Raw genomic sequence first — 16,100 nt, 5'->3', positions numbered from 1 at the left:
GGGGTTATGTATCATATATTATATATTATATAGGTAAAATATAGACTCACTATTGAGTGTATATTATATATTTTAAATGCTATTATGTCTATAGCATACATTTTATTATATACACCGTGTATATATAATATATAGATTTTATATATTATACGCAGTGATAACGATATCAAATACCCATTCTAGAATTACTCTATATAATGTAAATTCTAGAAACATGAAATATATATTAAATATTGTAAATTCTATATAATAACAACCAGGAGCAACCTGGTCTAGTGGAAGGTGTCCCATGGCAGGGGGGTAAAAAGCAGCTGTTAATTGGATGGGGTTAATGAGCTGATCTCCAGCCTCACTGGGGTGCATTCCCTGGAGGAACAGCATTTCTTCCCAGGGAAGCACCAGCAAGAGGGTGCGTGGTCTAAAATACCTACAAAAAAAGAAACTCAGAGTGTGTTTTTACATTAAAAAAAAACAAGTGCTCGTCAATCAGTTTTATTGCTTTTCATGAAAGCTGGTTTTCTGCAGGTTTCTGACCCTCAGTTAACTCCTAATTCTCCACTCTCCTCACCTTGTTCAGGGCTTGGAGTGTAGGAATACAGCCGAGGGGATCAGAGGTTATTTTTGGGGTAATTAAATATTTAAATTCCAGCCAGCAGTCCTGAGGGATTTATTTCAGGGCAGGAAACACGGATCTGTGGCTGGTTTTCTGCTCTGTTGGTGTTGATCGCAGATCTGCATCTCATTTCCAGGGGAACACAGGGCATCCCTACATCTCTGGGTGCCGTCACCTATTTTTAGGGCTTTGTTTTGTCTACAAACCCTTTTTCCCAAACCTGCAGGCTCATAGGAGAATGGGAAATGCTCTGTGTTGCAGCCAAGGGGAAGCACCAACACTCCCCAAAATCACCCCACTGCACTCTTGGCTGTACATACAGGCTGGGGTGGGTCACAGAAGCTCTTAACATCCCTTAAAAAAGCCCCAATCCACCCCTTATTCCACCCATGGAAAAAGTTATTGGTGGCATTGGTGATGGTGGGGCTTAGAGGCGGTGAAATGTGGAGCTGGAGGACACTGAAAGGGGGCCCACAGCTGCCTTAATAAATGGTGCAGGTGGGTCTTTTGCCTGCGGCAGAGAAAAGGAGAAAGATTTTACTTCTACGTTTATCTATATTCCCGTAGGAGCCCTGCCCACGTGCTCCGGGCTGCACCACACCATTTTCCCAGAAAACACCCAGGATGCCGCATCCCATCGGCTCCTCCCCTCCACCCCGCAGCCTCAAAGGGGAGTGAGGACAAATTGTCCTCAGGTGGGACCTACCCTGACCCCCTCCCTGGGAGCTCAAACCCAAACCAGGGACACCTGTAACCTCCCCCTCCCTCCCCCAGTTTCCACTTGCGTTTCCCCCCTCGCTGCTCAGAAGCATGGAGCAAAGGAGGGATGCTCCTTCTTCCACACCAAAATACCCTGCGTCATCGTCCGAGGATTTTTTGGCCGGTTTGGGAGTCTGGCTCCATTGTCTTTTATAAAATAGTGGTTTAATGACTTCTTTTCCCCCTTTTTTTCTGGCTACAGTGTGGGGGTAATGTGGCAATGGGGCTGTTTGTTGCTGTGCTACTGCCTAATGAGATTATATTTCACATGGATAATTAATTAATGGATTATTAACGCTTCTATTTGCCTTCCCCATCCCTGAGGTTTTGGGGTATGCTGGTATGTCCTTTCCAGGTTTTTCTCTGCAGCAGATGTGCTGCACTTGTCTTCTTGTCTTATAGCAAAGGCCATGATTGAGGGTGTAATTAAAAAAATGTATAAATTGAGGCATGGTTAACCTGTAACCATTGGCTGAATGGTATTTGCTATTCATACAGGGACAAAATCTGTCTTTTAAATCCCTATTAAAACGTATTTTAATATAAAATACTTCTTCAAAAAATAGAGGGAAAGCTTTTTGGAACAGAATAAAACCCCTGTGACGCGAGATGTGGGGAATTCAAGGTCAAAATCTACCTTGGAAGTGGAGGCATCCCCAAATCCATTCCCCCTGCGAGGACGTGGGTACAGAGGTGCTTTCTCACTGCTCAGCTTTTGCCTTTGGATGGAGCTTTTTGGTGTGAGGAATGTTTTGGGGGAGCTTTGCACCACGTGTACTCTTGGATCGGCTACCTCCTTCCAGAGAAAGCAAAGCTTTCTGCCAGAAGCCTTTTTTTCTGGGAGAATAATAATATAGATAATAAATAATTATATAAATTGGCTGTGTGGGGAATGACAAGGTGGCAAGAAACTTTATCCCAACCCCACCATCTCTCTGTGAAACTCCCCCTGAATAAATTGGCCTGGGAGATCCCCTTTCCTTTGAGATTATATTTTTTTTTTTACTCCAAAAAGTGCAAAAATACAGCTGGTCTTGGCTAGATTCTCCTTTCCTGCATCTTTGCATCAGACAGGGGCCCTGGCAAAGGGACCCCTCTTTGGGATTCACAGAGGTAGAAGGAACAGGGCTGCTCTGACCTCAGCCAGGGATTTTATTCCTCCTCCTCCTCTTACGGGTGAGTAGAAATCCTTGGAAGCTGAACTTCACGTGTCTTTATGTTTTTTATCCATCCAAAAGGGAAAATGAGCCGAGGAGCCAATATTCCACTGGCACGTGGAGCTGCAAGGGGAAACCTGCCACAGCCCCAGGCAAATCGCTGCAGCTATCAGGGGCTTCAGGGCTGTGTTTTTCCCTGAAAATCCCCTTTTCCCCTTCTTTTTCTGCCCAGCTGTGGCAGCTCTGCCAACTGTATCCAAGTCCCACAGCCATCAGCTTTTCAAGGCCCAGGTCAGGAGTCTTTCCCTTTAATTTTGGTGAAAATTAAGGGTGTTCAGGGCTGGGGGTGATAGAATTTCTATTTACAGCAGCAGGGAAGAGGCATGTTCTGGCTCGGGGCCACCACGAATAGCTCTAGACATGAGAGCTCTTAAAATGATATTAATAATAATAATAATAATAATAATAATAATTTCCATGTTTCCCTTGCTGGGATGTCCCCCTCCGGCAGAACTCCCCGACGAAACCTCTGCACGGGGAGCACATCTGGGTTTCATTTTACAGCTGAAGAATAGTAATTAAGATGCTTTTGCAGAGCCAGGGCTTGAAAAACTAAAAATAAAAGCCATATAGGCACAGTACCAGACCTCCAAGCACTAGAAACTCTCCTTTCCCCCCGTTTTCACCCTCCCTGGACCCCTGGGCATGGCCAAGCCCCCTGTTGTTGTGGGGAGCAGAGGCAGGAATAAATCATGGGCTGAAAGGGGATGGTGCAGAGAAAGGGGGATTTTTGGCTAAATCCAGAAGAGCAATGGAAATGCTAACCTGTGTAGAGGGTGGCAGCAAGGGGAGGTTTTCCAAAGCTCCGAAAACTACGGACATCATGCAAAGCATTGGGCTTGGCTCCTTTCTTGCAGCAAAATGTGTATGAACCACGGACCCCAGACTTGGAATGACTTTCTCCCTCTATTTCTCACTTTTCTTCCATGAATATTGCAGGGCAAGGGGAAAAAAGCAGCTGTTTTCCAGCCCTCCACCACCTCAGGGTGCTTCTGGCCCCAAGCAAATGAAAAATTAATTTTCCCCAGCTCGAGCTAAAAGAGGAGATGGGGCTCAATGAGATTCACTCAAAAGCACTCGCTGGCAGGTGGGGGTCATGGTGGAAAAATATCCGTAGGCTGAGGGGATGAGCGAGGCCCTGGGGACTGGGAAATGCTCAGGAGTTTGATTTAAGAGGTTAAAAAAAACCCCAAAAATGGATTTGGGGTTTATGTGGCAGCAAGCTTAATCTTAGCAGGAGGATGATAAAAAATTAATAAGGTGGTCAATGTGTGGAGAAGGAAAGGCTCATCTGGGGGAGATGCTGGGCAAGGTTAACCTAGTTTGTATTGTGTGTCAGCAGGGAAAAGAGAAAGGGAAGGGCTGGGAATGCCAAGGTGGCAGGGATGGATGTCTCCCACCAGCCAGGCCTGTGGCCAGGCTGTGCCAAGCCCCAGAGCTGAAGTGATGGTGGTGGGATTCCTGTCCTAGGTTTGGTCTTAGCTCTGGTGAGGAGAGGTTTAACACCCCCCTGGATCCCATGGATAGGCCGCACACGTTTCTCTTGGATGCCACAGCCATCAGGGAGCTTTAAGGCTCTGTGGTTTTGGGAAGGAGGATTCCATGGGTTTCCATTCATGGCAGCAGGAGCTCCTCACCCTGGCGACTGCCTCAGTCCCACCAAGGTGCTGCTGACCTGGAGTTCAACGTCTGCTGCAGCTGTGCTGCATCTTGCGTTGCAGTTAGAAAAACAAGGATTTTTGGGGTTATTTTCTGCTTTCCCATCGTCGGGACCCGGCCCCGCCAGCGGAGCTCTCTCTGCGGCGCGGTTCCTAGAAGGAGAGCAACTTTTTCCCTCCTCCTTTCCAAGCCTCTGCCGCTGACAGTAGGGGCTGGAAGCCATCCAGGGCTGTCGGTATAAATCTCGCTGACCTTGTTTCACCATCCCTTAACTTGCTGCTCAGCCGGGACCGGCGTCAGCTTCCACTTTCTGGCTCATTTGCCCCTTTTCCAGCTTTACAGTTTGGGTTCCTGAGCTTGTCTGCTCACCCCTGGGTGGGCAAGGGAATGAGGGGGGACTCTCAGCCCCTAGAAAACCTCCCAGCGAGGTTGCCAAGGCAAACATCTTGCAGGGATTTGCAGATGCAGCTGTAGCTGAGGAGAAACCCTGCTCAGAGGGGCAGTGAGATGCAGTTTGGTGGGATGAGGGAAAGATGCTTCTGTTTGGATTGGGCTGAACACAGGGCTCTGATCCCAAAAAACACTGCCTAGGTGCCACCAGGAGATGAGCCTTGGTAAGATTCGAGCTCCGTTCCCACCATGATGTGCCTATACAGGAGTTTGTTGCTCTCCAGAGGTTTCTTGCTGTCATCTTTGTGTTATTCCCAGCCTCCTGCGGTAACTCGATCTCATCTTTACTGTCCCGTTGCTTCCAGGGGTTTGGCTGCAGGGGAATGGCCTCATGTCTCAGCTTGTGGGTTGCTGGGCTCACTGAGGAAGCAGAGAGGATGGCAGCCTTTGGAGACGTGGGATGCAGAGCAGCTGGTGATGGGGACAAGGTAGGAAGAGGCGGTTTCCCACCCTGGCTGGATCAGCTGCTTTGCACACCCAGCTCTCTCTTTCAGGTCCTGGAAAAAGTCATTGAGAGCTTGGGTCCTCCCAGAAGTCCACAGCACTGTATGCTACATCCATACAAAGCCCTTCATTTTCCAGCTCCAGTAAAGCCCCCTCCTAAAACATTGTGCTGATTCCAGTGTGTTTGGGGCCTCGTGGAAGAACACTGCCATTGTCACTTGGTTTTGTGATAGCATCCAGAATCTTTGGGATGCTGGCAGGAAGAGTTTGGTGGCAGGATATATCAGGGCTTGTATTTCCCCCAGGCCAGACTTGCAGCTCTGAGTTTGTGCAAGAAGTGTCCAGGGGACCTGAGGGATGTGCAAGGCACGGCTCTGCCTGTACAAATCTGAATGAAAAGCCCAGAAGCCTTTAAGTTGTATCCCGGGACCTTTTTGGAGGATTAGGGCAGCTAATTGGACTTTATTCTGGGTGTACCACAAGCTTGGAAAGCACCAGCCTGAGTAGGGGGGAGGTCAGAGGATATCAGAAGACACAACAGATATCTGTGCATAGAGGGAAAGGGCTGTAGGAAAGCCAGGAAAATCCAAGTAAACGACACAAAGCCTCCTTGGTGTTAAGCAGCTGCAAGAAATATACAGATTAACCAGGAGGAAAAACTTTCCAGGATCAGAACAGCAAGACGTGGCAAAAAACCACCCCACAAACAAACAAACAAAACCTCCTGGGGGCTTGTGGAGGCTCCCTCCATCTTTGGAGGTCTTAAAGTAGGGATTAGGGAGAGATCTGCCAGGAATGATCGTGCCTCGGGGCAGCCGGAGACCAGATGATGTGTCTGTCAGTTCCCTCCCTGCCTCCAAGAGCCGGGCTTGCGCTTCTCCTGCTCCTCTCCGGGACGAGCTCAACATCTTTGTCACTCTCCTTGGTGGTCTTCCGGCAGGGCTCCTAAAAATCCCCCCGGAAAGAGCTGAAATCCTGGAAAAGGGGTGGTTTTCGGCCAGGGGCTGCTGTAGAGAAGGAGGGGAAGATGCTCAGGGGGGTTTTCTCTCCCCTCCTGCCCCGGTGCTTCAGCAGCTGCTGTTTCCTGGTCTAATCCCGGGGCAGCTCCGCGTGTCTGAGGGATGAGGTCATGCTCGCTCACCCACAGCCCGCCGTGCTTCTGCTCCCATCCCTCCCCTTGGAGAGCAGGGTGGGATTGGAGCCTGCTGAGGCTCCGGGTCCCCGCACGGTGGGTTTGGGATGCTTCCCTAACCAAGCTTTGCCCTGCTCTGGGCGTGGATACGTTGCACCTGGATGGGGATTAGTGTCAGGTAAAACCCCTGGCTGTGCCCCCTGCCCATTTTATCTGTGCCTAGGATGCTAATCCATCCCTCCCAGTGCTTCTCCTTCCTTCTTCCAGCTGTTTTTAAAACCTCAGACTAACCCGAACAGCTGGAAAACACTTTTTTCCCCCCTTCTTCTCCTTCTTTAAATTTTTTTTGCAAATTTGACCACTTCTTGCCAGAAATCAGCCCGTGGTCCGAAGGTGGTTGCGCAACCTGAGTGCAGGGGCGGCTGTTTCAGAGCCTTTTGGATTAACAAACAGAAGGTTTAAACCTCTGGGAAGAAGAAATGTTGCGAGCTAGGGCTGGAAATATAGTCCTGGCTTCTTACTCTGGTAGATCCTGAACTCCTGGCTCCCAAACTCATGATATTATGGGCAGAAAAGCCAGTTTAGGTAATTGGTGGAGATTGCTATGATTTTATTAGCCCTAGTGCCCTCCCCTCCAGGAGGTTTGCAAGGCTGAGCAAAACAACCAGTGCCCATAAAGGCACAAAAATAGACCCAATTAAGTGGGTTTGGGTTTTTTTTTTCTTGTAAGGAATACTTCCAGCCTTTTGTGAAGGTTTTTCCAGTCCTCAAATTCAAGGTTAATTGTATTTAGTGGCCAATAGCTGCATCTACTGCTGGTGGAGGGCGACCATCCCGTGTGGGGATTTGGAACACGTCACCTGGGCTCTGGCTCCGAGTAGTACCCGGTGGGATGGGCAGGGCTTGGACACTGCATTGCTCCAGGATGGCCAGAAATTGGCACTGCCAGGTGAAAATCAGGCTTTGGGAATACTGGCTGGAGCCTCCTGCAGGAAAAGGAGCCTGATTTGGCATTTTAAAAGCAGCAGCTGTTGTCAACTTTCTTCTCTGGAAGCTGGGAAGCAAAACTGCTCCTCCCCAGGCCTAGAGGTCACCTAATAAATGGGAAAGTTCCCAGACCCATGTCACTGGTAAATCTCAAGGCTGAAGAGGGAAGCCTTGAATCATGAAGAATTCCAGGGTGCATTATCCATGGAGGAAATGGGGACACGAGATAAAATAGCACCCGAGGAGGGGAAAAACAGGAAAAGGCACCTTTTGGACTCCAAAATGGAAAGGAAAAGGTTAAGCCTAAAGTCATGGAGAAGGGTGGGACAGAGTTAAAGGCTGGGAAAGGCAAAGGCAGGAGACAAAGAGGAGAATAGAGGGGCCAAAGCAAAGGGGAAGGACAGGAGGGAAAGGACAAGGGGAAGTTGCCTTGCTGCTTCACTCTTCATCCTCTGTGACAAGAACTGAGAAGAAAAAGGCTGGAATGAACAAATTTTTCTGACTTAAATGATGGTGTATTGACAGAGATAACACAAAAATCCACACTAATCATTTAATATTTCGGGCAGGTGGGACCAACAGGTAGGGCTGGTGCCACTGTGTGGGTGACAAACGAACATCTCGTCATCTGGGAGCCCGAGGAGATCCCTTTGGAAGTTGTCTTTTCACCACATCCAGCATGTCATAGGTACCCAAATCTATTTAATTATTATCTTTAGAAGGTAATAAATGGGGCAAGTTGTGTGTCAGCTCATTGCCATTGTCATTCAGCCAAAGTTATGCTGCCAAAGCCAGAGATTTGGTAACATCAGGGGAGGCATAAATGTCTAGAGGGACTGGATGAGTTCACAGATTTTGTGGATGAAGAAATAGTTTTTGCCTCTGAAAAACAGTAATTAAACAATGGTTTGCGGAGCTGTCCTTCGTAAGTAAAGTGTGTCCTTTATTACATGTTTCATCATAAATCTATTCAGTCAAAATAAGGACTTGTTCCAGCTTTGATGTTTCAGCAGGTGCATATCTTCCGAAATCACCCAAAACGCTCAGAGCACAAATTTTTCTTCCAATTCTTTTGCAAAGAATTTCTCGCAGGTCATTTCTCCTCTTTAATTATAGATTGCACGAAGCAACAGAAGCATGAGAAGACTTAAATTGGGAATTAAAATCTGTTTTTATTCCAGCTTGAAATTCTCTACTTGAAATAAGTGTATTCATCTCTCCTTTTGGAGTCATCCTGTGCCTTTACCTACAGGGAATTTTGGACTGGATTTTGATCACCAAGACCTCAGCTTCTCCTCTTTGCCCCAAAACCCAACCCAATCACCCAGCTGGAAGGCAGGGCTCTCCACCCTCCTCTGGAGCGATGCTCTGGCAGTATTCCTTCTGGATAACACGACCTCAGAGTGATGCTTCACCAGAAATGGCTGCAGCAGGACCATCTCCAAGGGGTTCTCCATCCCCACGTCTGGATCCTCCTTCCAGCACCCAGCAGCCCCATCATCCTCCTACACCAGCAGTGAAGGTAAGCAGGGTGTTCCAAAGGTGGTTTTTCCCAAATGGTGATCCTTTCCTACCATTCCAGGCATTGCTGTTTTGATGGGTTGGGAACAAAGCTCCAACTGAGGTCCTACCAAGGAAATCCAAAACCAGAATCCTAATTCCTGATGGGAAGCTTGCAGGCTGGCACACTGTTTTCCCTCCTTGCCTTTTCCATCGTGCCCTGGCCTCTGTGGCAGCTTGGATGACAAGTTCCTCAAGGCAGGAATTACCTCTTGGGAAAGCTTTTGGGTTGCTCAGTGTAACCCAAACAGCCGCTGGGCCCCAGGGGAGTACAATCCAAGCACAACCAGCACAACTGGTGTTACTGGTGCTGCAACACGGCCCCCTCCCTGGAGCTGGCCTTGGAGTCCTATCCAGAATGAAAAGATAGCCAGACACAGCAAATGCAAACGGTGCCAGGAAGTATGTTCCTCTGTGGTGATGGATGCCCCATCCCTGGAAGTGTCCCGGGCCAGGTTGGACATTGGGGCTTGGAGCAACCTGAGATAGTGGAAGGTGTCCCTGCCCATGGCAGGGGGTGGAATGAGATGATCTTGAAAGTGCTTTCCAACCCAAAGCATTCCACGATTCTATGATGTGGGAAGCCCTTTTACCACAGTGCTGGATTTGTTGAATTCTGTTGAGTTTTTTAGGGGAGTACTTGATTTATTTGCCCCTTGTCAGGGTGGTGAGGAGGAGGAGCCTGAGGAAGCACAGCACGTATTGAACTGTGCAGTCCCACCTCCGGAGCTTTGGTGCTGCCCTTTGGAAAACCCAAGGGGTGTCGGTTTTCCTTGGAGAGCCAGCAAGCTGGCATCCAGAAACAAGGCCAGAACCTCCTTCCATCTGTTTCCACCTAAAAACAGGGGGAGAGGGAAGAAGGGAAAATTAAATGGAATCATGGAATGGTTTGGGTTGGAAGGGACCTTAAAACTATTTTTTTTTTCAACCTCCTGCCATGGGCACGGGCACCTTCCACTATCCCAGGTTGCTCCAAACCCCCTCCAACCTGGCCTTGGACACTTCCAGGGATGGGGCATCTTCAATTTCTCTGTTAGGGATGTTTCCACACCTGGATGTTTCCAAACAGGATGTTTACCTCCAGCTCACGCGGCGGCAGCGCTCTAAGTTGGGCGACAATTTGGCTCTCCCTATGGAGCGTCTCCGAGCGGGGTCCCGCTCCAGCGAGGGGCCGGGAGGTGGGATTTGGGGAGAGGGGCAGAGCTGGGGGGCTCCCCGGCTCCGGGAACGTCTCGCCTTTGTTCGGGCAGCGGTGGAGCAGAGCGTCCGCGGGGCGGGGAGGGATGGAGAGGCGGGATGGTGGGAGGGAGGAAAGGAAGGAGGGAGGGCTGCCCGAAAAGGCTTTTTTTTTTTTTTTTTTTTTTAACCTCCAAGAAAAGAACGATCCACAGGCAACGCGAGAACTTTTTTTGTCCCCCCGCGTGTTTAATAAGAAAAAGTATGTTAAAAAATTTTTGAGAAATTCGAAAAAATTTGATTAAAACCAGCCCGACCTCCCACCCCCTGGCCCAGACCCGGCCCCCGGCCCGCCCCACGCCGCCCGGGAGGCGGCAGAAGCGGCGGCAGCGGCGGCGGGAGCGCCGGCGGCCCCGGCGGCGGCGGGGGGAGGCGGTCGCCGGGCGCCGCCCGCCCCGCATCCCGCATCCCGCCGGCCCCGCATCCCGCCGCATCCCGCCGCCGGCCCCAAATGGATTATCTGCGGCTGGTGCTCTCCTGCCTCGTCCCCCTGCACGGCTGCCTGGCCGCCGGCAGCGCCCCAGGTACGGCCGCTGCCCCGCGGGCGGGGGGCCCGGGGTGGGGGGGAGTTGACAGGTGGCTGCACCCCGGAGGATGGGGAGAAGGGAGAGACTGGTGGGTGGGTTAGGTTTCAATGGGAACTGGGGGAGATGGAGGCTGGGCGAGAAATAGTTGGCGTGCTTGGCGTGCGAGGGGACGTCAGCCCGAGTTCCTTCTGCTACGTTGGACGCACCCGCTTAAAACTACAAAGCAGAGCTGGGTCGGGACGGAAAAGCAGCTGTCGGGTTTATCGAGCTCCGGCGGTGTTCGCCAAAGGCTCCCCCGGCTGGGTTGGCCACCGCGATCCCGGCGCCTGAGCGGGATGCTCCGTGCCCACGGCCCTTTCCCTCGGTGCTGTCTCCGCAGAGCTCCTCCTGTCCGGCAAACTCAGCGAGTATGGTGTGATCGTCCCGTTCAGCACCGACTGCCGGGGTCGCTTCCTGTCGCACGTGGTGTCCGGCGACGCGGCGGCGGGGCTCGGCCAACCCGCCTGTCCCCCGGCCCCGGCCCCGGCCCGCCGCCGCGTCCCCCGCAGCCCCCCGGATGAGTCCCCCCAGCGCCGCTTGCTCTACTTCAACGTCACGGTTTTTGGGAAGGAGCTGCACCTCCGGCTGAGGCCCAACCGCCGGCTGGTGCCACCGGGAGCCGTGGCAGAGTGGCAGGAGGATTTTGAGGTCCTTTTCCGGGAACCCCTCCAGCAGCGGTGCCTATTCACCGGTGACATCTCCGGGATGCCTGGAGCCGCCGTGGCCATCAGCAACTGCGACGGGCTGGTAAGCTGGAGGCTGGCGGGGTGGTTTGTGTGTGGTGCCCGTGTTTTGGTGTGGTTTCCTCTTAAGAGGTGAATCGTGGTGTTCTGAAATCTGATTTTTTTAGTGATGCTTTAGGTGTCTGTGCCATATGTTGCCCTTTAGCCCTTGACTGCAGCAGGTCCCTTCTCCCCACGTGGCACAGGGTGTTCTACCTACTCCATCAGTGTGGTCTGTGCACCAATATTTATTTAAAAGGCTTGGGAAAATTGCCAGTCCTGTGCCCGAACTGCTTCCTGCCCGGATGCTGTTACATCCATGGGCCGTGCCCAACCTCTGGGATGGGGACACATGCTCATGGTGGTGCTGCTCCATCCTTGCCCGCCTATGTTTTACCTTGGGACTGCTCCAGGAACTTTTCCTCTGCGTTTCCCACCTCTTAAATGATGCTGTGTGAGCTTGAGCACCTCCTGAAATCCTGAAAAGCTGACTGTAAGCTGCAGTCTGGCTCCCACCAAGCATCTTTTTGCAGGAGGACATCGGGTTTTTCTTTCTAATCACTCGCGGGCTCAGAGGCTCTTGGCTTTCTGAGCACAGTTCAGCATCAGTAACTTGGTGCCACAGCGCTTTAATTCCTTTAAATGGCTCTGTTACCTCCTTATCCCCGGCATCTGCTCTGCCTGTGGGTTTCCTACCTTTGATACGCTTGGGGAAGTGCTTATTTTTTAATACCCTTGGCCTGTTGCCCTTCAGATTTTCTTTGAGCCATTTAAATCTTGTTTATGTGCCAGCATTTGCTGTTTTCTCCCGGTACCACTTAAAGCTGCTGCTGGGTTGGAAGAAATGTCTTATTTTGTGCCTTAAAAAAAATTTTTTTTAGATATTTCTTTTTTAGTTGCTTTATTCTGGGAGTTCCTTAAGTCAATTTTGGCCACCAGCACAAACAATTTGGCATTCCTTTCTTTTTATACAGCGCCTGATGTTACTGTACAAGCAGAAATGATAGAGCAGCAAAGCTAGAAATACCTATTTTGCCTACATATAGGAATTAAATTTTTTTAGCACATAATCCACACCTTTTGAAGCATCCTTTTGGGAATGGGCTGAGGCTGTGAACTTGCAGACATTTCTCTGGGACATGGATCGCACTGGGGATGATGAATGTGGGCAGGCTTGGAAGCTTTAAAGGCATTTCCTATGGACCCAGCAAATAGTGCTGAGTTTGGAACAGAGACCTGGATTTGAATCGTGCAGGTTCTGTTGCAGATCTCATTCCCTTTGGCATCATGAGCAAAGGGATGCTGGAAGCGATCAGCAGCTGATCCGTGTACTACTGTGGCACAGTTTTGGGGAATTTTCTTGCCCAGAGCCCACTCTATTGTTAGTGTCAATCCCAAGCGGGCTTTAATTTAACTTTCCAGGCTTTTCTAGGCTTTAGCCCCAAGTTTTCCCATCCCAGCCCCTTGCACACCTTGTCAGTTGTCATTCTTTTTGCCCGTGTTCCAGCTGGGTTAGGATGTAGCTGGTACCACAGGATGCTTTTCCATGTGGATTTATGCAGCCATATCCTGCTACCCATGGTACCCCAAGCCCACTCTCTTAAGCCCATGTAAAGGAAGAAGTGGCTTTTCCCTCATGATAAGGATTTGTTGGTTTTTTTTCTGTTTCCTGCAATAACTTTATTGCTTGGTGGCCAACAAGCCAATATCCTGGCTTCAGCCAGGAATTTCACGTGGTCTGGTGAAGGACATGAGGCTGAGGGGACAAGCAGGTGCTCTGCCTCCTTCCACAGTAGAGTGGATTTTGTGATACATCCAACGTCACAGTTGGTTTCTCTTTTCCATGGGTTTTCTGGCTGTATGGTGCTCTGGCTTAAGTGAGTCTGACAGCTTCTATCTGCTCAGGACCCACCTGCTTTGGAGGAGTGGGGAGATCAAGAGGGTTCCCAAAAAGCAGTGAAAAGAGCTTGATTTAGGACATGGAGCAAGGAACGTAACCAAAACCTGGTTCTAGGTGTGGATGGAGGGGAGGATGATGTTAATGACCCATCGGAGAAGCAACAGAGCATCTGGGAGGGATGTACTTGGTCAGGAATGTTGCTAATGGGCTGGAGGAAACTCTTCCATAAGCAAGGGCCCTGGAATTCCTGTGGACTTCTGCTGGAAGTTGTCCACGAGCTTTGGAAGGGGACTGTGGCTTTTTCATCCCGGTATAGTGCGCGTGGGAGGCACAGGGCCGCTCTTGGCCACCAGTTCCTGGTCAGAGGAAGCGCTCCGGGATGCTGCGGATGAGGGCTGTGTACACAAAGAGATTAGGCTGTGTATAAACGGAGACTGAGATTATAAATAACGAGAAGGGGGTGGGGGCTGGAAGAAAAAAAACCCAACCCAGCTCTTGAAAAAGAGAATCCACACAAAGTCTTTCCGAAATCCATATTTAGCCATGTAAGTGAGCCGATCCCTTTCCCAGATGCCAGACTCATGGCACCTTCCACGGCTGTCATTCGCTGCGGGCATCCACGCGTGAGAATCCGGCCTTTCATTTTTTTGCAAGGGTGTCTCGTACCAGGGAGGGAAGATGCTGTCGCCCATAGCATAATTTCAAAGCTGATCTAAGCCACCAAATTCCTGACTGGTAAAGTAGCATTAGGCAGAAATCTCCGCTGGCGGACACGTCTCGCTGCAGTGGAGGCATCCCAGATTTTTCCTCGCCGGCTTTAGCAGCATGTGGTCGACCTTGCTTCCTTCCTGCTTTGCTGGTTGCAGGGATGGGTGAAGGATTATCATCCACAGACACCATATCTGTGGGCCCGACTTTTCCCTGGGGTGATTTGCCGTAGCCCTGCAAACTGTAGAGCCAGCGTTTTCCATCCCCGTGGCCCTGGCTTGCTTCAGATGGGTGGCAGCAGATAAGCAGAGCACAAAAGCCCTCAGAAACAGTAATTAATAGGAAACAGAGGGAGAAACAGCCCTCCAAAATGATGCCCCACTGAAAAAAGTGTGACTTGGTCATCCAGGGTTTTCCTTGCAGTTCCTGAGCTGTAGGGTTAATTTTGGGGAGAAAAAGGGTGTGAAATGTCCATTTGGTCACATAGATCCCACTGGATTCAGCTGGTTTGGGTGTTACATGGGTATGAGGGCTTTTCTCCCAGGTGATAATCCCAAGTTTTGGCAGTGAGATGTAAAACAGGCCCTGTTTGGGCTGAAAACCCAATTAATTAATTAATTAATTAGCACTGAGCATGTGTCCATGTCCTCACTCCACCAGGAGCTACATTTGAGGCCTGGCTCAGGTCACCTGGCAAAGCCTGGTCTGTAGCCACCCCAAAAACCTCTTGCCTGGGCACGAAGAGCAGGGAGAAGGAGGCGAGGAAAGCGAAGTGTTGTGTTTGGTGGGCTGCAGAGCCTGTGCTGCAGAGAGGCACCAAAATAGTGATGGAGCAGCTCTAGGCCATGCCTGATGCCCTCTGGATGGAAGGGGAGCACTGTTATCCATGGTGCCTGTGTTCACACTGCCTGGTTTTCTAGGACTTTTTGTCCAAATTAAGTGTGAATCTTGTAGGAAAAATACGCACTATGCACGCAGCTGTATTTCCCCCTCCTGTTAGCTTCCCTGGCCGAGGGCAGCAGCTTTATTAATTTTTCCACATCTCAGCTCTGTTGAAGTGTCAGAATTTCCTGAATTCCTGTGGGAGTTGGAGTTTTTTACCCAGTGGTGGAGGAGGAGTTTCTTACCCGGGTCCTGGGGGGTCCCCCTTAGTGAGGCTGGAGTTCATCTCTCCCTTAGCCTGGGGAGACACAGGAGAGCTGGAGAAGAGATTTCACCCTCTGTGAGCTGGCAGGAGTGAGTTTTCCCTCTTTCCAGTGCCACTGTCTTTAAAGGGCCATTTTCTAGTTTGAGATTACCTTCATTGAGAGCTGCAGACAGCATCTCATGTTGGAAAGAGCAGCGATGATTGTCCCACCAATCGATTTAATGCGATTTGGTATTATTCAACCAAATTAAAATCAACGGTGGGAAGCACATGACTAATCGATCACTGAGGATGGGATTGGAGTCTTGGAAAAAGCCCAAGAAAAGCTGAGTGGGACTTTTTGGGTGCCATCTGACCTTTTCCTTCTGCCTCTCTGCTGTTACAACCCTCCCAAAATGCTGAAACACAACCCGAGCCGCTCCTCTTTAAGAGCAAGCAGGTCGGTGCGTGCCTCTTGCAATGGTGTTTTCTGGGTTGTTTTGGTTTTTTAATTTATTTTTGTGAACATCAGGGTTCACAGGTGCTGCAGCTTCTGTTTCATTTCTTGGGCTGCTCTGATCAGATGGGCACACAAATCCATGCGTTATCGCCTTTGCTGTCGGTCAACCCCGGAGTCAGCGGCGCGTTGCATCCCACCTTTGGGAGAAAGTCTGGGCTGCTTTATTCCTTGAGCCAGATATAATTAGTCACGAGCTGTAGAGCAGCTCAAACCCAATTGGGCTGCAGCTTGGGACCAGGCTCTTTCACATTTTAATCCAGCCTTGCCCCAGTGCGGCGGCACGGCTTTCCTCCGGCCGCCTGACTCAGCAAGTCCTGGCTTTCACCCTAAACCCATAAACCGGCTTTGGGGTGCCTGGTCCCGGCTGAAACGCCCCGTGGCAGGGCTGGGAGGGGGTAGTGGTGTCCCAGCAGAGCTCCTCCTGGGGCAGGGGCTGCTTCTGCTCCTTCTCTTATTGTATAAGAAAGAGCGATGGCTTGGAACTGGAAATTAGGAGAACTT

At 50.4% G+C, this 16,100-nt stretch overlaps 1 protein-coding gene across 4 annotated transcripts in view; it reads left to right on the top strand.

The window, feature by feature from the left end:
* Positions 1-10,449: 10,449 nt before the first annotated feature.
* ADAMTS14 (ADAM metallopeptidase with thrombospondin type 1 motif 14) overlaps positions 10,450-16,100 on the top strand; it is a 30,036-nt gene continuing 24,385 nt past the window's right edge. For all 4 annotated transcript variants that reach the window (XM_039554281.1, XM_039554279.1, XM_039554280.1 and 1 more), the window contains exons 1-2: positions 10,450-10,581; positions 10,964-11,370. In XM_039554281.1, the coding sequence (XP_039410215.1) occupies positions 10,509-10,581; positions 10,964-11,370 (480 nt within the window). In that variant the 5' untranslated portion in view covers positions 10,450-10,508. The remainder of the gene's footprint in view (positions 10,582-10,963; positions 11,371-16,100) is intronic.

This window comes from Corvus cornix, chromosome 6 (genome assembly GCF_000738735.6).
Source record: "Corvus cornix cornix isolate S_Up_H32 chromosome 6, ASM73873v5, whole genome shotgun sequence".
NCBI classification, from domain to species: Eukaryota; Metazoa; Chordata; class Aves; order Passeriformes; family Corvidae; genus Corvus; species Corvus cornix.
The sequence above is the reverse complement of the archived record's forward strand: the minus strand, read 5'-3'. Positions and strand labels throughout refer to the sequence as shown.